At 40.7% G+C, this 25837-nt stretch overlaps 5 protein-coding genes across 6 annotated transcripts in view; all 5 read left to right on the forward strand.

Moving 5' to 3' along the window:
* The first annotated feature begins 329 nt into the window (after window positions 1–329).
* On the forward strand, window positions 330–3903 carry LOC111073935 (voltage-dependent anion-selective channel). Its single transcript, XM_022366503.2, has 4 exons — window positions 330–436; window positions 2327–2646; window positions 2710–2937; window positions 3008–3903. Exons 2-4 carry the CDS (start codon window positions 2327–2329, stop codon window positions 3306–3308), a joined length of 849 nt encoding a protein of 282 aa, XP_022222195.1. The 5' UTR covers window positions 330–436; the 3' UTR covers window positions 3309–3903.
* Window positions 3904–4261: 358 nt separating this feature from the next.
* LOC111073934 (voltage-dependent anion-selective channel) lies at window positions 4262–5491 on the forward strand. The gene is made up of 3 exons (XM_022366502.2): window positions 4262–4726; window positions 4782–5006; window positions 5084–5491. The coding sequence occupies exons 1-3, from the start codon at window positions 4407–4409 to the stop codon at window positions 5430–5432; spliced, it is 894 nt and encodes a 297-aa protein (XP_022222194.1). The 5' UTR covers window positions 4262–4406; the 3' UTR covers window positions 5433–5491.
* A 63-nt stretch (window positions 5492–5554) lies between these two features.
* LOC111073932 (voltage-dependent anion-selective channel-like) lies at window positions 5555–6873 on the forward strand. Its single transcript, XM_022366501.2, has 3 exons — window positions 5555–6118; window positions 6179–6409; window positions 6471–6873. The coding sequence occupies exons 1-3, from the start codon at window positions 5640–5642 to the stop codon at window positions 6769–6771; spliced, it is 1011 nt and encodes a 336-aa protein (XP_022222193.2). The 5' UTR covers window positions 5555–5639; the 3' UTR covers window positions 6772–6873.
* Window positions 6874–7648: 775 nt separating this feature from the next.
* On the forward strand, window positions 7649–12458 carry LOC111073910 (leukocyte receptor cluster member 8 homolog). Its single transcript, XM_022366471.2, has 6 exons — window positions 7649–7854; window positions 7983–9390; window positions 9460–10174; window positions 10241–10445; window positions 10506–10713; window positions 10771–12458. Exons 2-6 carry the CDS (start codon window positions 8114–8116, stop codon window positions 10922–10924), a joined length of 2559 nt encoding a protein of 852 aa, XP_022222163.2. The 5' UTR covers window positions 7649–7854; window positions 7983–8113; the 3' UTR covers window positions 10925–12458.
* Window positions 12459–12669: 211 nt separating this feature from the next.
* The window catches only part of LOC111073908 (nitric oxide synthase), a 44406-nt gene continuing 31238 nt past the window's right edge, over window positions 12670–25837 (forward strand). Inside the window, exons 1-3 of one of the 2 annotated variants that reach the window (XM_022366469.2) lie at window positions 12670–12904; window positions 21695–22504; window positions 23336–23450. In XM_022366469.2, the coding sequence (XP_022222161.2) occupies window positions 21882–22504; window positions 23336–23450 (738 nt within the window). In that variant the 5' untranslated portion in view covers window positions 12670–12904; window positions 21695–21881. Of the gene's footprint in view, window positions 12905–21694; window positions 22505–23063; window positions 23172–23335; window positions 23451–25837 lie in introns of those variants that run through there. The other variant, XM_022366470.2, reaches the window with a different exon arrangement.

A 25837-nucleotide genomic window follows, 5' to 3' on the forward strand; every position in this document is an offset into this window, starting at 1 on the left:
ATTATATGTTTAGGACTGAGAGGGCCAACTATCTAGTAATATTAAACTGAATATCAAAATCGAGGAATATCAACTTTGAATGGCTTGAAAAAAACAATCGATACTATTGTAATAGTATCGGGCTCAAATAATTATTAAAAAACCATTGAAACCTTTTAGGAACTTGTCCATTGTAAAAATTAGATGCCACCTGTCGATTTGTTTACAAATGTGTCTTCGTATTTTATAGCAGCCAATCCAAACATATCAAAAGGGCAACGACTGTAGCTCGATACTATCATGATAGTCGCAAAACCATCGATAGTAGAGGCTAGCCGTCAAATATCGATACTATCGATAGTGCCCTCGATGGTTTGACAATTTTGTGGTCGTCGTTGAGTCTCGTGTTTCTGTTCCTCTGCGTTTCGCACTTAAATTAAAGTAAAACTCATCCAAAGTAAGTAAAACTTGCTTAAGACGCTATAATGAACATTGGCAACCGTTATAAAAACTCGTCAAACAGCAAAGTGCAGATAGCCAGTGGAAGTGATTTCATAACCTCGAAGCGAAAAAAATTTCAAGTACACACGCGCATTAGCCGCAAAGGGTTGCATTTGTATTTGTACGGCAACCTCGATGGTAAAAAAAGTATTTATCAGCTAAGCTAATAACAAATGCATCGAAGTATGCCTAGCTGATACAAATTTGGGCCCGGGAATTGGCCCGCCGGCCCACACACTCCAACATACACGGGCTTCGACGCATAAAGAGTTCATTGGCAGCAGCCGGCAAATAGAGGTGCTGGGCAAAGCAAATGTAGTTACATAACATGTTCGCCACCAATGAGTGCAGTGCTCTCATTTAGATTGTTTTGATACATTTTGTTCCCTATCACAATGTTACATCGCTCTTCGCTCGTTTTTATCAACATACACAGTACTTTTTATATTCTTGTTTTTCCCTTATCGTTTTTTCCATTTGCTTGTGTGTGTGCAAGCGGTCATGTGAGGTGGAGGGGGCGTGGGCGTGTGATGCGGCAATTTTAGTCCAGGTTCTGGTCTAAATGTGACGTCACTAAAAATCAATAGTTTTCCGTGACACCTTTTCGAGCACAGTTCTTTGTAATTGTAAAAAAATTGATTGTTTTCTGGTTATGCAATGAAGATACATATGTAAACGCCTGCTCACCACTCAACCCCCTCATAAATTTACTATTCGATGGTCAAACCCCTGAGTCAAGGCCACATTTAAGATGCCCTGGCCCGGGAGCTCTTTCTCTGGGACTTTTACCTTGTTACATCACACGGCAACTGAATATATAGATTATTCCATTATCTGTCCTACTCTCGGGAGGGGCGCGTCTTCTCTCTTGCTGCTGGTCATATCCCGTTTGGCTGTAGGCCATAAAAACTCACCGTCGCTGTGCTTTTCATAATTCACGTTCTTGATTGCTCGCCCAGCAGCAGGTCCGGTCCGGTCCGCTCTCCCAAAGCCGTGCCCAATATTCGCACCATGACTGTGAACTGTTTGCATTTTTCACATTCGACGTCACACGGAAATATAAACGAAGGAGAGACCAAAGCAGAGGTTGCAATTGTGCAGTTAGCTTCTGTGTCAATGATCGCTCGGCTGCTGCAGCGCTGCTCTGCTGGCTGACCAGCAATTTGTGCCAAAAAAGCAGGGGTAATGGGGTAGTGTAGAATCATCTACAGATCGCATATGGGAGTCTAACTGTAGTTACAGTTACTACTCACATATCTCCTCAATGGGTATTAACCGTCGCTTTCATGTGTTATGTGAAGAAACAATTGAAGCTTCTCGAGGCATGGGACATGAAATGTAGTAATTCTAATAACTAGATCAGGTTTTTGTGGTGAAATTTCCACAAATCACTTCGCGTAGTTATGTCACTGTGTGCGTCACAGCGATCAGACGATCTCCACTCTGCAGCATACGTGCGTTGACCTCTCCACTCATACATCAGCACATGCCGCAGCACATGGTAGCCATGCCTTTGAAAGCATGCCTTAAAAACGTTTATTTTTCCAGCACAAAATTTAAATTTAGCCAAGTACACTGAGGAAATGTCTTCCAATTTTTTCACTTGTCTGTGCGCTGCATCTTGGCAATCCCAATTCAGCTTTTCAGTTTCCAATCGCAGCAGGTTAAAGCAGGATTTTATTCCACAAATAAGATAAGATTAGAAACTCCCCTGTCCACTAACATGATAGCTTATCTACCTATTTTAGCAATAATTGAGGGGGAAAATGAAATACTTTGCAATAAATGGCGCAATCGCTTATCGATTTTTCACAAGCTAATTACAATTCTTGTTGTAAACATTCAGATGGCTCCTCCATCATACAGCGATTTGGGCAAGCAGGCTCGCGACATCTTCAGCAAAGGCTACAACTTTGGCCTGTGGAAATTGGACCTGAAGACCAAGACCCCTTCGGGAATTGAATTTAACACAGCTGGCCACTCCAATCAGGAGTCGGGCAAGGTCTTTGGCTCCCTGGAGACCAAGTACAAGGTGAAGGACTATGGCCTCACTCTCACGGAGAAGTGGAACACAGACAACACCTTGTTCACCGAGGTGGCTGTCCAGGACCAGCTGCTCGAGGGTCTGAAGCTCTCGCTGGAGGGAAACTTTGCTCCCCAGTCAGGGTATGCGACGCACGTTTTCTAGATCACCAGCAAGCGGATTATTGACACTCTCTTTCCAAATAGAAACAAAAACGGCAAGTTCAAGGTTGCCTTCGGCCATGAATACGTAAAGGCCGATTCGGATGTCAACATTGATCTGAAGGGTCCCTTGATCAACGCCTCTGCAGTGCTGGGCTACAACGGATGGTTGGCCGGTTACCAGGCCGCATTTGATACGCAACAGACCAAGTTGACCACCAACAACTTTGCTCTTGGTTACACCACCAAGGACTTTGTCTTGCACACAGCTGTGTAAGTAAACTGTCGAACTTACTGTCGCACTACTGGATCTTTAATCGACCTATTTGGTTTCTGCTTTCAGGAACGATGGCCAGGAGTTCAGCGGCTCCATCTTCCAACGCACTTCGGACAAGCTGGATGTGGGTGTGCAATTGTCGTGGGCCAGTGGCAGCAGCAACACCAAGTTCGCCATCGGAGCCAAATATCAATTGGGCGATGATGCCAGCGTCCGCGCCAAGGTGAACAATGCTAGCCAGGTTGGCTTGGGCTATCAGCAGAAGTTGCGCGATGGCGTCACCTTGACCTTGTCCACATTGGTCGATGGCAAGAACTTCAACGACGGCGGCCACAAGATTGGCGTTGGTCTGGAATTGGAGGCTTAGGTCGACGATTTTCCCAATCGAGGAATATAGTTATCTAACATCCCCACTCTCCCAACAACAACAGAAACAAACAAAAGTAAAAGTGCAGAAACAACACTAAGCTGACAAACAAATAAGCAAATAAAATTGTAAACGATGTTCTACAAAAAACACAGTCAAAGATAAAAGAATCTTCACATTTAGCAATTATTTTGGATCAGTTGTCAGAATTTCACCGCCTGCGCAACCGCCTCCATTTCCAACAATCTGTGCTCCACTAGAATCTGCAGAAGTGACACTGCCAACCAACAAAACGAATAGCGGGTCGGTGTCAGTCAATCGTCGTTGGATGTAGTTTTGTTTAGAATGTACCATGAAAACTAGCGTATGTGTTGTTGGCAAAGTACAGAGAAAAATACATCTACATATTAAACAAAACTAAAGTTAAAACAAACACTTGCTCGTAGCTGGAATTATTTGCGGTGGAGAGGGCTGCTATTATTGGATCCCTGCTCCTATCCATCAGAGGCGGAACAAAACACCACCCAACACAATCATTAAACAATCTACATTTTTGTTGTGCATTTACCAGAAAAAATAAAGCGAAAAGAAATAATATTATACGGATTTGAGGTGTGTGAAGGTTATGAATGGTAAGGGATAAGTACCTCTGCAAATAAATGAAAATTAAATTGGTAATACGCGTTAGTTTAAAATTCATTTGTTTTTACTCGTTCTGGTTTCGCGAACTCCTTGCCAAATATCAGTGTAGCAGTGTATTTAACTATTAGGGTTTTGCTCTAACAGTGTATGTAAATGTAACCAACAGTCGGAAGGAAGCGTTTGCCTAGATCACAATTATATAGAAACTAAGTACCGGGTATCCTGATGTCGTGCGCTCGTGTGCCGCGACAGAAAACATTACGACTATGTAAACTTCGATTTAATCATAAAATGCCATGAATTGCACTTCGTAATCATACAACCCTCAAATATGAAACAACATCCTAATCTGGCACACTTTCAAAAATTTTTCAATAATTAATAGAATAACAGTTTTGTAAAAATTCGAACTTTTACCCCGTTAAACCCCATCCATAGCTATCCATTTGGCTTAAAATGGCACCCCCATCATATCCTGACTTGGGAAAGTTAGCACGAGATCTGTTCAAGCGCGGCTACCATCCGGGTGTCTGGCAGCTGGACTGCAAGACCATGAGCAGCCCAGCCATTGAGTTCTTCACCTCGGGCTTCGCAAGCCAGGATCACAGCAAGGTGGTCGGCTCCCTGCAGAGCAAGTACAAGATCGAAGACTATGGTCTGACGCTGACGGAACGATGGAATACCGATAGTTGGATCTTTGGCGAGATCGCGCAAAAGGATAAGCTGGCACAGGGCCTGATGCTGGCCTTGGAGGGCAAGTTCCAGCCGAGTTCTGAGTAAATTGACTTTCTTAAATTTGCTATTTGTCTCTCTAATTCATTGGCTCCCCAGTTCCAAGGACGGCAAATTCCGACTGGGCTATGCCCAGGACAAATTCAACTTCCTGTCTGACATGGGTATCAGCTCGAGTCCGATCATGAACTGCTCCCTGGTCTTGGGTCACAATGAGTTCCTAGGCGGTGTTGGCTGCGCATTTGATGTGGGAAACACGTCCCTCAGCAGCTGGAAAGTTGCCTTGGGCTGGGCCAATGATAAGGCCACACTCCATGTTGAGCTGTAAGTGTAATCGGATCTCTCAGTGCTGTCCAGCACTAGACCGCTGATACATGAATCTCCGACCTTGATCTTTGCAGAAAGGATGGGGAGTCCTGGTTAGCCTCGCTCTTCTACAAGCTTAATGACCAGATCGATGCCGCGGTAGAGCTAACCAAAACAGGCGGCGGCGGTGGCGGAGAGAATTCCCCAGAAGGAGAACCAGAGCAGGGGGGCGGCAGCGAGGTGACCGTCGGGGTGGGCATGATATACCGTCTTGAGGGCGATGCCCTCATCCGTGCCAAGATCAACAGCAAGGCAGAGCTGGGTCTGGGCTATGAACAGAAGGTGCGGGACGGCGTCACTGCCTCCATCTCGGCAGTACTGGACGGCCGAAATATCAGCGATGGCAGCCACAAGTTTGGCGTGGGCTTGGCCTTGGAGTGCTAGAAGTGGTTGAAGTGGGAGAAAGGTTATACATTGGATTAAAATATAATAATTTAACAGTTTGCGAGCATTTTACATTCCGATACTCCGAAACGGAGTAGTTTTGAACGGAGCTTCAGCTTTCCTTAAAAGCATTTCAACGTTCAAAGCAAACGTTAAAAAGTTAAAATTTTAGTTTCATTTATTTATCCATTTTTGGTGTTGCATAATATGAGTAAAAAAAGAATCAGTAGCATATTCCGGCGCAAAAGAGAGGCCGAAAAGGAGGAAGATGAAACCGAGCAACAGCCACAGGCCGGAACCGAACCCAAAGCTCAGGATAAGCCAAAAGTCAAGGATGACATTGAGATACTGTTGCCGCAGGCGCAAGATGGCATGATGCCCTCATATTTCCACGTGGGTGGTTGGGCGAAGGATTGTCTCATCAGGGGATACAAGTCTGGTGTTTGGCAATTACGGTGCTCCTCAAAGACCGAGAATGACATGGCCTTGAGCAGTTTCGGAGAGGGAAATCCTGACTTGACTTCAGTGTTAGGAGGGCTCGACGCTTTCAAGCAGTTCGAAAATTGTCACACGTCCCTCACCTGGATAAGCAGCAACGAGTGGCAAGGGGAGCTCGGAGTACGAGGTGAGGTGGCTGGCGGAATAGCCCATTCCATTCTGAGGTCAACACTTCCCATGACGGACGAGTGAGTCTGCGATGAAAAATTGACTGTCCATGTCGTCGCACTTAATTGTTTTTCCTTTAGATACCAGCTCAAGGGCAAGCTGAACGCTGGCTTTGAGCGCAGTCCTTTCAAGATCGAGGCAGTGTTGCCAATTGTGAAGGAGCCCACGTTTATGGGATACATCCTTGTGGCGCCTGCTGAGAACTGGCTGCTAGGCTACCGCATGGTCTACAGCCTCTCGGAGAAGGCATTCGACAAGCACGCCTTCTGCGTGGGATATAAAAACGAGTCCTCTGAAGTGGGTCTCAAGCTGTAAGTTCTGTAAGTATTTAGGTTATATTCTAGTGACTGATTTGTCTTCCTACACTCATAGGGAGAACTTTAAAGATCTGCGGGGCTCCATTTTTCAGCGCATTGGCGAGAGCTGGGCCGTGGCTCTGAAAATGAACTTTTATGGCGAGGAGCAGCTAAAGAAGTTTGCCATTGGATGTCAATACCAGCTTGAGGATGGATCGCTGTTGAAAGCCAAAGTTCGAGACGATGGGAACGTGGGTGTGGTTTTTCAGACAAAAATCGGCGAAAATATTGATGTGATGTATCATGTGGGCTGCGAGTACAAAGCCCCGATTAGTGGGGATCATAAGATCGGTGCTTCCTGGACTTTTAACTGTTAAAAGGTAGAAATTATAATAGTCAATATTACGAGGCACATACTATATACATAAACATACATATGTACACATTTATATGCCAGAAATGCTAATAAAACATTAAAATTTTAAAATTATAATTATTTAGGCGTTCTTTAACCGCTTTGAGGATGTTTTTTAGTTGCTCATTTAATAACTAGCTGCAACCGTCTTTCGTTAAGAATTTTCCTGTCCCATTCATATTTATATAATTTTTACTTCTTTTTTTTTTATTAGTAACTAGCAGACCCGCGCGCTTCGCTGCTTACTAAATGAATTTAATGTTTAGGAATTCATAGAAATTAAAAAATGATAATAATACAGTTCACCATGTGAAAATAGAAAAGTACAAATTTGTTTGTGCAAACCAGGTCACATTCTCTGGCTATCATTTAAAAAAATCAGCATGCAATTTGGTGCACGCCTTGCGAAGATAGCCGCTTACACACAGATTTTTTTCTACAAATTTATAGTATAGATTTTAAATGAAGGGTTTTTTTTTAATTCTTTTTATTGACAGTTTTCTTCCCCATTGATTGAAGAACAAATGGTAAATTTCTTAGATTCAATTTTACAATATTGTTTAGATTTTTTTTTAGAAAAAATAACTAGTCCATCACTTCCAAACTAACGGTACTACAGGTATAACGTTCAGAAATAAATGGATGAATGGATGATTAAATGGATTGAATGGATCTACAAACAATGCTGTTTTCTGCGGTTTAACTCAAGTTGTTCACCTGGTTAAATATGGGGGGGTTAAGTGGGCTATGATTTATGGTATATCGGTATGTGATACATATATTATTTCATAAAATATCTGGTATATTACGGTATGTTTCTGAGGGTCAGACGGTATATTTTTATACTGTCAGACTGTCACACTGGTGGTATATGTATTTCTGTGCTGAAAATTTACAAAAATTCGATTCTTTCTTTTGAGGCAAACAAAAAAAGTGCATGTAAAATCGAGCCGAGCCTCGCCATCATACTTCGTTGTTATCAGAGTCGCGCTTACGATTTGCATAAGCCTAAGCGGTAATCGAACGTTCTCTAAGGCCATAATAGGTAAGCTAGTAAAAAAATTAAAAAGAAAATGGCGTCACATGCCTCCACATGCATACATATGTATTTACACACGCATTGACATAGGAACTAACGAGCACATTTCCCTTTGTACTACTTGTGAAATTTAGGGCGGGTGGCGACGGAGAAGCAGAAGCCACGCAGTTGAATTAACAAGGTAAGTTAAGGTAAAAGCAATCAAATCTACATCACGTCACAGCGGTGACCAGAGGCTTAACCGAGTTTCTGCCCTGAGAGCACTATGTCCGAAGCCATGAGCGCTCCTCCGCCCTTGATACCCCAGCTGCAGGAAATGCAGCAACAGCAGCAGCAACAGCAGCAGGCCAACTCCGCAGCCCAGCAGTGGACAAACTACGCGTGGTATGCCAACCAGAATGCAGCCGCCTACCAACAGCAGTACCAGCAGTACTATCAGTACTATATGCGGTACCAGCAGCAGCAGCAACAGGTAACCTCAACGATAAGCTCGTCAAACGCGCCACCCGGATTTAGCAACGCCTTGGCAGCGCCTCCACCTCCGCCCCTGGGACCTCCTCCACCACCACCCAAATCCACTCAACCGATAAACACCAACAAGTTGCAGCCTCAGCAGCAGCAACAGCAGCAAAAGAATTTTGGAGGGATACGTTTTAACTTGAATTTAAATCAAAAACGCTTGGCGAATGCACCCAATCCCCTTCAACAGCAGCAGCAGCAACAACAACAACAACAGCAGCAGCAGCTTATTCAGCAGCAACAACAGATCCAGCAGCATCAACAGCAGCCGACCCAATTTTTCAACAACAATAGTAACATAAATACTGTTAACAAGAAGAAGCGGAAGCGAAACAACAAGAACAAAAACGCGAGCTTCGATCAAAATACATACAATAATCCGTTTAACAATATAGCTACGCCCATAGCACCACCGCCCCCCACTATCAGCGATGTGGTGGTGCCCAGCACGCCAGATCTAAGCAAGCCACCCCCGCCCCTGCCCCAGGCTCTGGCCGCCATTGTTGAGCCCACACAACCTGAGCCGAAGATCTGCTCCTCTCCAGCTGCTCCCGCAGCGTTTAAGCGTCCCAACAGCTTCCAGATGGCCTCTAATGACTCCTGGCCAGACTCGTTGAATCAGTATGTTGCACGGTGCTACTCCAAATGCAACACGGACCTGGATAAGGATCAGATAGACATATGTCTGAAGGGGAAGATCATGGCAGCGGCCAATCGAAATGAGTTGTGGACCAGAGACTGGGACAACGAGCCTATGCCAACGGTGCACAGCGAGAGAGACGGCATCGAGGTGGTACTTAGCCACGCAACTCCTCCACAGCCCGAAAGGAGCAACTACTTTAATAAGAAACGTGAGTTGGAGCAGGAGCGGGAAAGAGACCGGGAGCGGGAGCAGGAGCAGGAGAAGCCGGCCAAGTCACCGAATGTTAATCAATTCAAGCAAAGGGGGAATCAATTCAATAAAATGGCATCCAATTACGGCCATCACCAGTCTTCGTCGCGTTATTCCAGGAGTCGTTCGCGGTAAGTCTGAGTGTTTAGTTTGTGTGCTACTGAAAGTCCCTAATGTCCATTAATTAAATCCACTTGCAGGTCCCCGTCGTCATCGACCTCATCGAAATACACTCACAAGAAACGTTATTCGCGATCTCATTCACGTTCGCGTTCGGGTTCCCGCACCAGCGATGCTGGTAGTCCGCCGTCGCGTAAAGTTCCTCGTAAATCGGGATCCAACGAATCAATGGATTTTATATCCTTAAACGCGAACCTCTCTCGCAAGCAGCAGAAAATGTTAATGAAGAAAAGCAAAAGACTAGCTGCAGCAGCGGGATCCGCCGCATCGCATACTGGCCACTCCAAGAAAAAGCCGCACTTCTATTCAAAACAGTCGTCTGTGGGTGGGGCCGTTGATGATGACACAGCGCGCTTGCAACAGCGTGCGGCACGTTTCTCGCAGCAGGGCTCCGGCTTGGCTAAGAAATCTGTCGTCGCCATTGCAAGTTCGCCCTTTGGTCTCACTACGGCCAAGAACCGGAAGAAAATGATGCAGCAGCAGCATCATCGTTCTGCCTTCTACGAGGATTTGGACCCGGCTAGCGGTTTAGATTTGCTCGATTTGCACATTGTAGGAACTTGTAGGGATCTAGAGAAATCGTTTTTGCGCCTAACAAAGGCCCCATCCCCTTCGGAAGTGCGGCCAGTCGAAGTCCTTACCCATTCGCTGTCCAACGTAAAGAGCAAGTGGCGTGCCAACCAGGATTATCATTATGCGTGTGATCAGTTGAAGTCCTTAAGGCAAGATCTAACTGTAAGTGACGCAGCAGCCGTTTACCGGATGAAATTACGACCATATTTTACCACCTCTTTCTCCCAGGTGCAAGGTATTCGCGATCAGTTCACTGTTGAGGTGTATGAGACTCATGCGCGTATTGCCATGGAGAAGGGTGACCACGAGGAATTCAATCAGTGCCAGACGCAACTGAAGATGCTCTACATTGAGCTGGGTGGCCAGAGCCCCAATTCCATGGAGTTTACGGCATATCGCATACTTTACTACATATTTACAAAGAATACCTTGGGTACGTCGTTTTGATCTCAATCACAGATTTACTGTAACTATATCTTCTTATTCTCTGCAGACATTACGACAGTCCTGCGCTCGATATCAGCTGATCAACGCGAGAATCCTGCCATTGCGCATGCCTTGCAGTTCCGTTCGGCGTGGTCGTTGGGCAACTATTGCAAATTGTTTGCTCTATATAAGACAGCGCCGCTCATGTCGGGCCACATGATTGAATGGTTTTTGGAAAGAGAACGCAAGGCTGCTCTGCGTGTAATCATTAAATCGTAGGTGATGGTGCTTTTCTAATGACCAGCTACTAATGCATTCAATTTCTCTTCCAGCTATCGTCCAAGCATTAGCGTCGAATATGTTTGCAATATATTGGCTTTTGATAGCTTTGAGAAATGCAAAGAATGGCTCGATACCTTTAGTTTGCCTTATGCCTCGAGCGGTGCGCAAATCGATTGTAAAAATGCAGCTGCCATAGCCATTTGAAGCAATCCGTTTAGAAAACAGAAACACATCTGAGAGAACACACATTTACCCTTTGTACCTACCATTTCCGAACTTCTCGGAGACAGGTACTCGTTTTAGGAACGCCGATTCCCCTCCCTATCCGCTTGTAACCAATTTGTAAATATTTTAGGTATTTTTAGTGCTCGCGTTTCCCTGAAAGAAAGTATTGATTTCCTTTTCAAACATTCTTATCCTGAACAAGTGCCCCTTCAGTTTCGATTTATCTACGAAGCGATAGAAACTACCTCAAACACTCATTTTTTGCAAGAACAATAATTCAAAACTCGACTAAGTACACTGTGGACACGGAATTTTCTGTTCTAAATCAACTGGCTATGTAACTCGATAAGGAACTGGATCACAAGCATAGGAGAACCAAAATGGAAACTATTGATTGAGAATGCATCTGCTCGAGCTTTGCTTACTATTGTTCCCAAATGGATGATGGGGTTCAGGTTCGGTGCATAGCGTATTTCGCTGGATTGGATAAACTCTTTCCTTCAGGATCTGGCACTACCATTGGAATTGGGTTATTGGATTGGATTAAAGGAACAACGATTTTCATCTTTTCATCGTTGGTCTCCAAAAAGTTTCTGATTGAAATATTGCAGAAACCCCATTATTAATCCTACGGGAACGGGTCATGGACTACTGCTGCAAAATTGAAATGTAGCTGGATCAAGCTATGACCGCTCTCCGGTCCATTAATTACTCGATTAAGCCTGACCTAACAAACTATTGTTTACAAAAGCAAAAAAACAGCGTGAAGCTATAACCAAACTCCAAGAGCTAACGTGTGCTGTGTGCTGAAAACAAATTTTTGTTTCTCTGTTTTTTAACCTTTTTTCCCCCTTTTCACTTCATATTTAAACTAATATTAAGGCTTAGGTTTAATGTTTGTTGTCTTCTTTAAATTATTGAAATGGTTTATACTAATGTCTTGTCTCTCTATTGTATACCTGTATATATACAACCATCACCACAACCACCACCAGTACCAGATCCAGAACCAGAACTGCAACAATGATGCAACAAGCAGCCCAACCAATGCGGCAATCGCTTCGGAATTCGTGGAGTACGGCGAACTCAATCTGGCCGGTCTCTCCCGTCTCGAAATCAGCCATCCATTCAAGTGAAGTCGGCAAGTTTGCGCGCCATTTGTAAGCTCTTCCAATTTTAATTCGTGACATTAGCTGTAAACTAAATTGGGTCTATGGGTCTATTAGGAATTGGCTAAGATTATTAAACAAAACCATTTCTACACTGGGGGAAAGTTGAAAAAGAATACTACACTATGTAGTAAATTGTACAATAGATTAGTGCTAATGCCATCTTCTTAAGCTAAGTTTACCTGTTACATTTATTTTTAACGTCCATGATGTTGGAAAAAAGATGGAAAACAATTCAAGATATTCAAATGCATCTTTCCACAGTTCCGGCTCAAGATGAGAGCCCGTTGCATGAAAAGTAAAACTAAAACCCCGCTTCTAAAGAATAAACAGAGAAAAAACCAGCAACAAGTGTTTTTTTCCTGGGAACTCTCGATTTCAGCCATTCATTCGACAGCTCAGACCTTCCAGCCACACGAGCCACACTGAGAGCTTTAGTCGGGACACAAGCCATGTGGACCGCCAATGTGCGTGCCGAAGCTTTTTCACCAACACGTAGCGGATGCTGTCGGAGGCTCAACCCAACCGCTATTTAAGGATGATGCGTTGCTGCCTTAGCCTCAGTCAACGCGCGGCGTTCGTTGGCTGAAAACAATATTTTAGTGGACCAACCGGAGATAGTCAAACCATTCATTTAGTTCTTCTGTGCTCTCCGTGTAGTTCAGTGGCCAAATCAAAAAGTTATTTCTTTAAAATCTTGTCAGTGTTGTTGTCGATCCAGTGTTTGAAAAAATGTATTCATATTCAACCATGTTCACTGGCTGAATCAGTGTTAATATCCCCCAAAGAGGTAAAGTAATTTGCCTACTTATGAGGCATTTCACGGGATTTTACGCTATTTATTGGAGATAATCGTACAAAACGACACTGGTTAAAAAAATGTAAGACTGTTCCATAGTGAATAAATTGCAACGATAATAAATACATACTTACATACTGAAATATTTGGAATGAATGAACCACAATTTAAGAAAGACATTACTAAAATTATATACTCACAGCTTGACAATTATTTTTTTAATGCATAATTAATCAGTAATCAGGGATTTGAGAGCATGATTTATATTTGTTAGAATGTAGAAATTCCCATTCGTAATTATTTACATAATCCAATAAGTTCTTTATGAAAACTAATTAAAACAACAAGTCATACTTTTCCGGTACTGATTGATATATGAAATTTCCAATCTGAAAACGTGATATGGAGACAATTCAAATAAATGAACACATAAAATATGGATCATTAATCATAAAAACTACTAAAATTGGTATGTGCTTAAAATTATCAAATGCTTGACTAAAAAGTTTTTAGTAAAAACATTTTCTTAAAAAAATGGCATAAATTATTGCAAAATGCACCAATTTAGTACCAGGGTTTGACAGCATGTTTCATAAAGATATCGAATACGTTTGAAATACACAATTCCGGTTTGTCATTCATATAATAATCCAGTTGATTCTGTATCAATCATCTAAAATAAACAATTTATTTTCCGGTTCTGGCTGATAGCCGAAAATTCGAATTATAAAGATTGATTAATAATTTAAACGTCACTTGCATACTTGATCCAACAATATTACTAATGTTACTAATACGAAGTAATAGATGCAAAGAAATCAGTTAAATCTGATAATGTACATATGGGCAGTTCCTATCTGGCGTTACGTTACATTCGTACGACAAAATGTTGAAAAAAATAGTCAAAAAACTGAAATTTGGAAAAAAGATTATCCTCGTCGAATATAATTTGGTTAGACCTATATTCACCAGAAAATTGGCAATGATCGAGGGTACGGTTTTAAAGATATAAGCCAAAGTATGACCTAAAAGTGCGTTACATAAAACAGAAGTGGTTTTCGAGGTTGGGGTACAAAATGGCAAAACTCTGCGAATTGGATAGGGCTATCTGTATAACATTTTTTGTGCTAATAAATGAAGTATTGAGAGTTAATTTTCAAACTTATTAAATGTAAAAACTTTTCCTGTTTTTTTGTTAAAAATCCGCGGAGGCATCTGGCGAACGTTACTGGCGTTACGTTACCAAATTCCGCGATTATAAAAGCCTAAAAATATACTGTTAGCCAAGGTTCGACCAACGTTCTGATAATGGGTTTAGGTAGTTTAATATATTAGAAAGACTTTAAGCAGAAACTTTTATCAAGAATCATCTTCTTCCTAGGAGATAATAGTAAAAGAAAACATGTCTATAAAAATACCAGAAAATACCAAAAACCTGAACTTTTGCTTATTTTCATAGGTTTTAGGTTGAAAGTTAATGAAATTATATGTGAATAAAGTAAATTAGTTACCTTTCAATAAATTTAGAAAAAAATATCCGGAAAATATTATATAGAAATCGGTTTTTATTGACTTTTTATGATTTTTGGGCTGGTGGTTTTTTTGGCGGAACTGCCCATATGTAAGTAGTTTTTGAAGTGTTAATATAGTAATTATGGCCCCAATAATTACTCAATTCTAAGCAACCTAAAGCCTTAAAGTCAGTTGATTAATGTTGAAGGCATTTTTAAATCCTAGTTTCATGTAAATCAAAATCCTCTTCAGGGTGACGCGGAGTATTCCCTTAAGATAAGATAATTAATGGAAGTGAATCATTAATAAATGCCTTACTAATAATTACCACTCAAACCCGACCACTTGACGCCCATTAAGTACTCAAGTTCGCCAAAGAGCTGAAAATGTACTTCTCTCATGACAGTTATAAAACATCTTCTTAACTCAATTTCCAACGTAAATTGAAAAACAATTAGCAGTAAAAATGTACACCCGAGCAAAATTTCAGGGGATGGATGTTTGTTTGGGCCCACTTCCGGTAGCCCTGTCCCAGCTGCGGATGTTGAACGGGTGACAAGCTCTTGTCTGTCCTCACCCAGCCTATCCCCACAGATTTCTCCGTTTTGTTGCGGGAAAAATTATAATGTTGCTAATGTCATGCCTGCAATTGTTGGACTGCACTGAAGACGCTATTGAAAGCCAGCGAAACGAACTGGTAGCGAACAAAAGAACTGCCAGAATTAGGCTAGAAAATTGGAATCTGGATTTTATACGAGTACACAGATATTTTTATAATTTAAATGCATTTAAAGAAGCTTTACTCTCATAATAAAGACATTTTTCCAAAAATTCAATTTAAGATTAGAAGTCAAAGCTTTAAGTTGAAGGAATCTTTTGAGTGTTATACTTCGAACATATAACCCCGCGCAACCGTTTCAAACTTTCCTTCTTTATTTAGCAGAAGCTACATTAAAATGTGCTTTAAAATTTTTGGGTCAGGTTCCATACATCTAAACAATAAATAAACATTCAATATTGACTATCAAAACGGCAACCGCAGCTGAGGCTGACATTGCAAAGAAAAGCAGAAGTATAAATTTCCCGACATTATGTGTGAATATTTCATACATGTTACAGTGTACAGTGTACACACTCATGCACTCCTAGGGATGTGGGAATGCTTGATGCCGCTGGCATTCATGGCAATTCATCGCTATCCCTTTCATATGGAAATGTCGGTTAGTCACAATTTTGGCGAATAAAAAACCTCGCTTACCTTTTCTGAACCAACCAAGGGATGGCCACAGTATCCTGTCCACTTTGCGGGCGCCCTGTAAAAGTGTTTGCGTTTACTTGGAGTATCTTTCAATGCATAAATAGAACCCTGTATCCACTCCCCAGCTGAGTATGGATGAATTTTAAATTTATATTAGTAAAAAATGAATTTCAATCAAACGAGACTAAGTTACATACACCTGTACTTATGTATATGAGTTGCGGATTTTCAATTTACTCATTATATTAAAATATTTTGGCTTTGAAGGCTTGCGAAATTGTACATATGTAGGTGTCAGCTATTTGAATTTTGACTTTTATTAATATTGTGCACAGACGTTATCCATCAATCAGCGATTTATCTAGCCAAATATCATGTTTAAATGAATCTTACGAAGTGTTTAATGTGTCAAAGTGGACTTTAACCAATTAATTGCTAAGAGTTTTTGAGATAGGAAGATGTAAAAAAACTTAAGCATCATCTAAAGTCCATTTTACATTTAAACGTGGCACACAATGAAATGGTCCTAATTTGTACAAATGTCTTGTCTAGAAGGCAAATACTTAGGCCATTGAAGAAGATGACTCCATTTATGGTCACTTTGTCCACATCATTGTCATTTGAGTTCTTACGAGTACGTAAGTCCCCGTCCGAATCCCAGCTTTCTTGCGACACTAAAGCGAAGACGGCTCTGGGCCTTAGTTGAAACCATTTTGGTACCTGTCGTCCTAGGAAAGAACACCACACCCACATAGTCCCTGGCAGCTTCCCTGCCTGTTTTGACCGTGTTTGGTTGCCCATTTAAATGGGTTTTCTTAACAGATTTTCCGGTTTTCAGATTTCTTTTTTTATTTGTGTTTGTTTGCTGTTTTGCATTGTGCATGCCAGCATGTTCTTTCGGTTTTTTGTATACTGTTTGCTTTTGTCTTTCAAATATACGATTTCCTTTGGTTTCCATTCTTTTCACGCGGCTGTGTTGTCATTTGAGATAATACTGAAAGCTTTCTGCGTCTGTCGTTGTTGCTATGGCTTCGCGTAAGAGTTTATTTTAAAGCAATTGATTGGGCTTAAACCGATGAGGAGGAATTTGGGGGCTACTGAGGTGAAGCCAAAGTGTTGAGAGCGAAAAAAATCTGAGATTTGCATACTTCTGCTGTGGGAAATGGAAAGCAATTGGGATTGAATTATACTTTTACTTGTGAATCTTATCCATTATGTTTTTCCATGAGCGAAAACCCTTTCATGTTTCTTTGTCATACTGTTTTGGACAAAAGTGTGTATTGAAAGTGTGTTCAAGTATTTTCAATACATATACATATATGTAATGTAATGTACAGGTAGAAAGATGTGGTTTTAACGCAATCATGCCACATTACTCAATCACGGACTGCTAGTGGTCTGTCGAATACCTGGATTTGACAATGATTCAAGGAACCAAATAAAACAACCATTTATTTTTGTAATTAATCAGTATAAAAGGATCTCATATAAAACTGTCTCATAACACAGTATAACAGGATCTATGTTGGAAATCATACTTATGACTTTGCTGTTCCATTGAAAACGGCTGAGAATGAAAAATTGAAATAGATGTCGAGCTGATTTGCACCGGTTTCCAAATTATTTAATTATTTAATTTATCTCAAATAATTATCCACTCGCTTATTTATAAATCAGCTAAGACTTAAAAACAACAAATCGTTTCAACTACGCGTATAATGCAGAGACTTTGTCTGAGATAGTGAAGAGACCTGCGGCCTTTCCGCCTCAGCAACTTCCTAATTCCCGCGGCGCATATTAGTAAGGGAACGGGAAGGGGCAAAGGAATATTGAAAAGCAGACGCAAACATATGGACCATGAACATTTCCAGCAATTAAAATTGTCTTTATGGAAAGTTTCCACAGGGAAAACCACAAAACCAGAAGACACTGCGCGGGCTACGAATAACTTGTCTTAATCAAAAAGTGACGAAGCTCTCACTGGTCTATGAAAATTCAATTAGTTTACCTTTAATTTGTTGAGCAATACGAGGACAGAGTTATTCGCTCCTCTAACGCGGTTGAGACGGGGGAGCTTATAACCGTTCGAAAAGTTTAAGACAACAGCTGTTGCACCCTTTTGGTGGGCGCCTCGGCAACCGGATTCAAATGGGTCTAACCTTTCACGCCGAATCACCTTTCACGCTCTTCTTTTGCGGCAGATGGTGCTTCCTTTTTCTTGAAAACATTTCCATTCGCGGCTCGTTTATTTGTTGAGCGTCAGATGTGTTTGAAGAAATGGTCAGCGCTTATATATATACATATGTACATATGTAGGTATGTAGGCCTGAGAGCAAGCCAAGTGTTAAATTAAATCAATTATGAACATTTTTGAGATTTTGAATTCTTTGATTTTTAAAGACATTTTCAGAATACCACAAATTATTCGAATTTTTGAGTGCCAAATATGCACATATAATGGTGGTTGTCCTATAGGTTCGCCATGATTTATTTTTCTTTTAAAGAGATCGAAGCATGAAGGACTTTATAAGTGGAGATCATGTTTGAATTTTCTAAATACCTAGTCCCTCGCAATTAAAAACCTACGAGTATTTACCTGGTGTGACACCTGAAAAGCGTTTGCAACAAAGTCACTCGGTCTCAGATAAACAGAAAACTATGGTATAGCTTCCTTCTCTAAAATTCGATGTTAAAATTGCATGTCTCAGCAGTGCACTGCAGTGGCGTGGCAGTTAAATGAGGTTTATTCGAATATAGAGACAGACATTTTTGTACATTACAAAGACCCATCGGTAACAGGGTCACAGCCACGCCTAGCAAGAACTGAAAATACTGAGCATGCTATATATTTTTGTATCTGTGGATTTCGATTCCCTCATTCACAATATTATTTACTGCCAAGCAAAACTGAATGACTGGTGAAATCGATTCCGCTTTGATGGTTTACCGATTGTTTCTGCAACTGCTACTGGCACATTCTCGTACGTATGAGTAAGGGCACTACCATCACATCCATATTCTGTTCAATGAGCACTCAACGCACATTAAAATTCGAAATCATTTGCCGAAACATTTATTTTGCTGGCACCCACACATTCGCACGAATAGTTTGTCTATTACCTCTTCCACCTCCTAACACTGAGAATGTCCCTTCCATTCCTTTTGTCTTTCTAATTACCCATTGGTTGCAAGATTTTATTTAAATCAGTACTCATAGAATATTGTATATTGTACTAGCTGTTGCATGGATGAGAAGTGACTCGAATAATACGTTCAACATAAATTTGTTTTTGCCATATTTGGAGGGTATAAAATACACAATATTCCATTCCCGTTTCCGGGAATTCCCATTCCGTCTCCCGCTACGCATATGGATGCTTCATGTTATTATCTCTCGTACGGATTCATATTTGAAAACCATCTTCTTGTGCAGCATCTTTATTAATCTGTATACATATATTGTATAATATAATAATAACATGCATACATATATAATGATGATAATACTCACAAAAAACAATTTTTTTTATTTATGTAACACTTTCCATACAAAAAATCAAGCAAAATAATATTAACATTTTTAAAGTATTCTTAAATTTTAAATTTTCTTAATTTTTTCTTTCATAAAAACCTGACAATAACAAACACAACAAAAAACGAGAAGGAACGTGTGAGTCGCTTCTGGGGACGCGACTCTACTTATACCCGTACTCAGTCAGTATATACATTTTTGAGCTTATGATTTTTTAGAATTTTAGAACTAAAAAAAAAACTACATCTGTTATCTACATCTACAATGTATATTCTACATCTAACATGTAGAGTGTACTTGTACCATTTATATTCTACATCTCCTCCGCTGGTGGTTGCTCTCGCACTGAACGCGGCAGAGTGTGCGAGCGAGAAAGAGAATGAGCAGCGTGCCTCATGAGAGGGAAGCGGGAAAGCAACTTCATTCTGGCTATAATTATGATCCGATCTGATTCAAATTCGGCAATCTGGTAGATATGGTCATTCTCTACGATACTGCGTTTTCAGTTTTATCGTATCTTTAAAAATGTGCCTGCCACAGTTTTTCGTCCTTTGGTGGGGCGGAAAGGGCGGTGCGAAATTTTGAAATACAACTTGTTGCAGACTCACATGAGCCTGGAAACAAAATTTGGTTGCTCTATAGTCTCTGAGATCTAGGCGCTCATCAAGACGGACAAACGGACGGAAGGACAGACGGACATGGCTATATCGACTCGACTATTGATGTTGATCAAGAATATATATACACTATGGGGTCGTAAACGTTTCCTTCTCTGCGTTGCACACATCCACTTTTACCACAATACAATATAACCCTCAACTCTTTTTGAGTACGGGTATAAAAATTAGCGAAATCGGTCCAGACGTTCACGCGTGATGCCGTGACCAAGAGAAATAGGGACTCATTTTTATATACATAGATTTCTGAAAATTAATGTGACAGTAAGAATAGTCGGAGTTATTGTCGATATACTCGCATCTCTCTATAAGAACACTTGTGTATCGGAGATTGTACGATAAAGAGCCACCAATTCGCTGTGCATTGTTTCGTGACATCAGGTTAAATCATAGTGGTTTTCAATGCTTCCTATTTCGCCTAGTCTTTTGCCATCTATTACCGGATTCAATAATTTGTCGCAGGCGAGGCTCGCTTGTTTGCTTCAGCAAATCAAAATACAAATGAAAATGGCCGCAATTTTCGGCTTATTTTGTTTAATTTGCTTTTATTTGGGTCGGCGTACTTCTGGGTGCGAGTGTTTTTGTTTGTTTAGGCTAATCAATCAATCAATTAATTGGCCGGCTGGCTTTGATTACATAAGTTTATTTTTTTAAGCTAAAAGCCAGCCTTTGTTTTGCTCTTGTTTCAGTTACTACGATCCTTAGTCATTTTGTGTGTGTGGGGAGATATCTGTATACACGGATGATGGCAAACATCAACTAACATTAACCTAGTGCCTACAGTGTTGCACTAGTTTAATGTTACTCGGTAACTATAAAATACCTGGCACAGTGATTGGTTTCTTGGAGATTACAAAAAAACGTTTAATTATTCTGGCTCTCAAATTTTTCTAAATGGTCAGGTTTTTCTCTGACTCTTTGTCAAGTGAACTATTTTCATTTTTTTTTTTCGACTTTTCGTGAGTTTTTAAATTCAAAAATTTCGTAAAAAATACCACACAAAAATCATAATTTTTGCATTTGAAAGCTTAATATTTCCCAAACGGTAAGCTGAAATCAAAAATTGAAGGGGTCTTATTTATAGCTTTTCAGAATAGCAAAGTTTATTCCAACTAAATGTAAGATACTTAAGTTATGTGACAACAAAAAGCGCTACCTATACCGCTACCTAAAAAAAACAACCAGACTTAAAAAAATCTTAAAAAAATTAATGTCATAGAAAAAAAAAAGTATCACTAAGCATGTTTAAAGCCCCAAATCTATCAAAAAAAGTTGGTCTGGTTCGAAGCGGCGAAACAAATTTAAAACCAACAATTTACATACGAGTAATAGCTGTTCTTAAACCTTTAACCTTTTAACCTTTAATATATCATTAAAGCTAATTTTTCGTCTATTTGGTTCCTAACAGTCTTATGTTTTACTCTTAATATTTTTATTGGTTCCAACCACTGTAATACAGTTAGTGAGTTACTCTGGATCTTGATGGTTGATACAATTATTGCTATCAGAAATACTTTGACCTACACGAATTCAATATACCCCTGCTCCCTCGAGTGCCACCGGGTATGAACACAATCGAAGCATAGGCAGAGCTGTTGCCTGTGACATTTGTGCCTGTTTGCACTGCCCACTCGCTGGCGGTCGTTTTACTTCGATTATTTTAACTGCTTAGCATCTGGCAGCGCATTCTCCGCTGTGTTTGATCTATAAGCTTAACCTAGAGTACTCGCAGTAGTTCTACACCCGTATTTATGGCTTTCAAACTGCTAACATAACTTTCCTGAAAACTTTTCAATCTGCAGTGAACCAATTGAATGAATTGGCCAGAAAAAAAGCAGCGCACAGAGTTTTTACAAGAGAATTTAATCAAAAACTTGAAGAGGAAGCTGTCCGGAGGTTCACCTGTTGGCTGCAATTTAAACGAGCGCGGCTAGCAATAATCGGCCGAGGAGGACGGTCGAGAGCACACTGAAGGAGGCCCTGGACAAGATGTCGCAACATTTCACATCGATACTTGAGAACCTGCGTTTTGTGACCATCAAACGGACGACAAACACTCAACAACAACAACAACAACAACAACAGCAGCAGCAACCGAAATCAACTCCCCCCTCACCGTGCGTGACGCAACAACAAAATAGAATAAAAAGCAAATCTCAAACAGCGCCCACGGTAAATGGGAATGGACTCTTGAGCACAAGTCTTGATGCCGTTAGCGGCGGTGCCGACTCGTCTTCCAGCCATCAAGTGGACCACAGTGGCGGAGCAACCACACCAGGAGTTGGGGTAGTAGGTGCCGCAGCAGGTACAGGAGTGGGAGCGGGCGCATCAACATCAAGTGGCGGTGGTAATAGTAGTGGTACGCCACTGAAGAACCACAAGCGCGCTAGTATCTCCACGGCTTCGCCCCCTGTTCGTGAGCGCCGAGGCACAAGCACGAGTATCGTTGTGGAGCTCGACAGTGGAGGCGCTGCGTCAGCCGCGACGGCGGTGTGCGTCGCCTCTGGCAGCGGTACGGCATCCGGCAAAAGTTCACGGGAACTTTCGCCCTCGCCCAAAAACCAGCAGCAGCCAAGAAAAATGTCGCAGGATTATCGTTCGCGTGCCGGCAGGTAATAGTTGCATTTCTCACAAACGCATCAGAACTGGGCAGAGTAGGTGTGATAAATTGAGGGGATATCCCAGCGACGACTGTTAAACATTTGTAGGTACTTGGGGTTAAACTAGAAAAGTGAACAAGACAAGTGTACAATTTAAACATGATCGACAGAGACGCAAAAAAAAGTTAAAACGTTCATCGTACAGGCAAGGACCATCTTAATAAGCCATGGAAATAGCTGAAACGGGAACGTATTGCTTAGGACGAGTTACAAAATGTTAGTCATAATATACAATACGGAAATTTTACCCAAATTGAATTTTGTCTGCTTAGTAATTTTCATGTTAGCTGGCTTTCTAGGTCAAATTTTTTAAATAAACGTACCGATGAAATAGAAATCTATTTTTAAAGTTCTGAGGAAGTTCGATATTATTTGTATTTGTATTAGATATATGTATATAAAACATACTAGGAACCGAGGAACCAACGGTCCCTGTATTTATTTTTTTTCTCTGTGCTACATGCACAGATTAATGTAAAGATTCCAAGAGCTTCGTGCTGTAAATTCAATGTTATATCACTGCACAGGAGAAGGAGAAACGATGTATCGAGCGGCAGCTTAGCTGCAGTGGAGTGCGCTCTTTGCAAATTGAAATGAAGAGAGACATTCGGCCAACTCTGTTAGTTCTTTGTCATGGGTGGCGCGAGCGCAGCCCGAGCTTATTCGAATGAGAGTTAGATTCCAAACTCAGCAGAGAGCTACCATAATGCTGCGGTCACAAGATTTTTTCCATCTCACCAGCTAGTCTTTTCCGCACTCACTTTAACTTCATCTCTATTGCAGCTTCATGCATCTCGACGACGAGGGACGCAGCGTGCTGATGCGTAAGCCGATGCGACTGAAGAACATTGAGGGCAGGCCGGAGGTCTATGACACACTGCACTCTAAGGGACGAGAGGTGAGTCACGTCTGAGCAAGGGTTTTTGGCCCAGCTCAGGTTTCTGGCTGTAATTAGCCCATGCACGTAGCTGGGAAAAGGTCTGAAGACCAAGGACTGTACGGGCACGAATGAATGTGCAATAAACGGGCAGTAAAACAATTCGCAGAATGTTCTCTGACTGTCTCTACTCGGTCTAAGTGCAAAAAGTTTCGGCTTGGAATGCATACAGAGCGAGCATGAGAGTTTCCACAAGCAAAAGAAGCATTGCATACTTGTAGGAGTTATTTAATACTCTCATGGCTCTTAGTGGGCCATGTAATTGTGTGTAAGTTTGCTTGTGTGTGTGTAACTACTTCTCTATCCATTCCACTATGGGAAATTTGACCACTTTTTGTGGCAATAATTAATAACTTCCAAGCGAAACAATATTTTTTTAGTTTTTTGATATGAGTTTATAATAGCAAAATGAAGGTTTTTTGAAAAAATGGGCGTGGCAACTCCTTTTTTTATAAAGAAATAACAATTTTTTTTTTTGCTTAAAAGGCAAAAAAACAAACGTGTTGAGATCATTTTATTTTATTCAAGAGGGCGTGGCACGCCTTTAAAAAAAGTAAAAATTATTATTTCTGGTAGCTTTTTCACAAACATTTTTATCAGGAGACCTGAAATAGAAAAGAAATACAATTTTATTGTAAATAATAGGTTTCCTATCACACCTTTTGTTAATCCTCATGGAGTTCGTTTTCGAGCTCCATCATCCACGAGAATTCGAGTTGATCTTCAGCCAGCTCATCGAAACTACTCTGCTCCGGTGGATCTCTGCCTGAACGATTGAACTCGCTTGATAAAAGACCGAACACCTCTGTTGGAAGGGGCTATACTTTGCATTTGTATGCTGCTTTCAAAGTTAACAGATGAGATAATAGTATCTGAAGTATGGAACACGTTCGTGAAATTTTCTATTCAGCCTCATTTTAAATATAAAATTTTATAAATTTTATTTCGACACTTGGCTCCCTCTTCTGCAAAATATCCCACAGGAAGAATCTTGTTTTCTTTTATATCGCTTGAATGCACTAGGATTTTTCGAACTGTCGCAGTGATTGACAACCAAGGATATCGGTCAATATCACTTCTCGACAAAATCGAACTTTTTTTGGTAATGCTTTTTTCAGAGGTAGCTCTTTTATTTTGCACATTACTTAAGTATCTTACATTTGGTTGCAATGACGTTTGACATTCTGAAAAGCTGATAAATGCATCTATAAAACAGACCTGAGCATCTTGTAGCTTCAGCTTACCGTCTGGGAAATATAAAGCTTTTAAAAACGCAAAATTGATCGGTTTTGATCAGTACTTTTTTCAAAATTTTGACTTTCAAAACTAAAGAAAAGTCGAAAACAAACCGTATTCTTTGTGCTTATATTTGTTGTGTGTAGATGCATCAATTAGGCGTCGATAAAAGTATTGTTCATAAAAATCGATAGAGAAATGACTCAGCTTGGTTGACGAGCCCTCCAAAAATCACATTTTACCGTTTTAAACGTTGCTGCAGTCCTAATTTGTTTGTCTAAGACTCAAGATAGAAGATAGAAGACGCACCCACGCGCAGATAACCATGATAAACTTTTGAACAAGAATTTAATTTTCTACAAGATGCATTAAGTCGTTTGGTCGCACGAGTAGTCACTTTTTTTGTACGCCTCTTCAAAGACACATTTTTGTCAAAAATTTATACTTTTTAAAAATAAGTCATTAAACATTATTATGAGTGAAATTTTTACAGTTCAAACTCATAAACATAGATTACATACCTGTCTAAATCGAACCCATTGTAAAGAAAGCACTTAAATTGATGAATTTATAACTTTTTAGCCCTTTTTACAAGATGAAAAAATAACTTTTTGCACAAACATTCGCCTTGCGATAGCAAACAGCTGACTTTAACACCTGTTAATTTAACAGTGGAGTGCGCTGTTAACTTTTTTTTTTTCGTAACATTTAAGATCAATGTTATTCGAATATATGAGATCTACAAATATCTTAATTTAACTAGTTTTGAAAAATGGGTTTTTGCCAGAAAAAGTGGTCAAATTTCCCATGGTGCATTCGTACATTCGTGCACATGTGTACGTCCGTGGGTGACTGCCCGTTTGTGTGTCTTCCATTGGAACGTTTTACAGCAGTTTGTTATATAAAAGTTGGCCAAGTGCGTGCCCAGGACTGCGGATTAAGCAGAAGGCCCTACTTGTCTGGGCCTAGTGCGCTCTTTCGTTCCCTTTTGGCCTGGCAGCCAAAGTTTTTCCATCGCATCGTAATAAAGTAGCTTGGAGTTTACTCGCCTTTCTCTGTTTCCATATTTTGTGTGTGGTCTACAATTACAAGTACAAGTATTTATGTACATT

Source organism: Drosophila obscura, unplaced genomic scaffold, assembly GCF_018151105.1.
Source record: "Drosophila obscura isolate BZ-5 IFL unplaced genomic scaffold, ASM1815110v1 contig_9, whole genome shotgun sequence".
Classification (NCBI taxonomy): Eukaryota; Metazoa; Arthropoda; class Insecta; order Diptera; family Drosophilidae; genus Drosophila; species Drosophila obscura.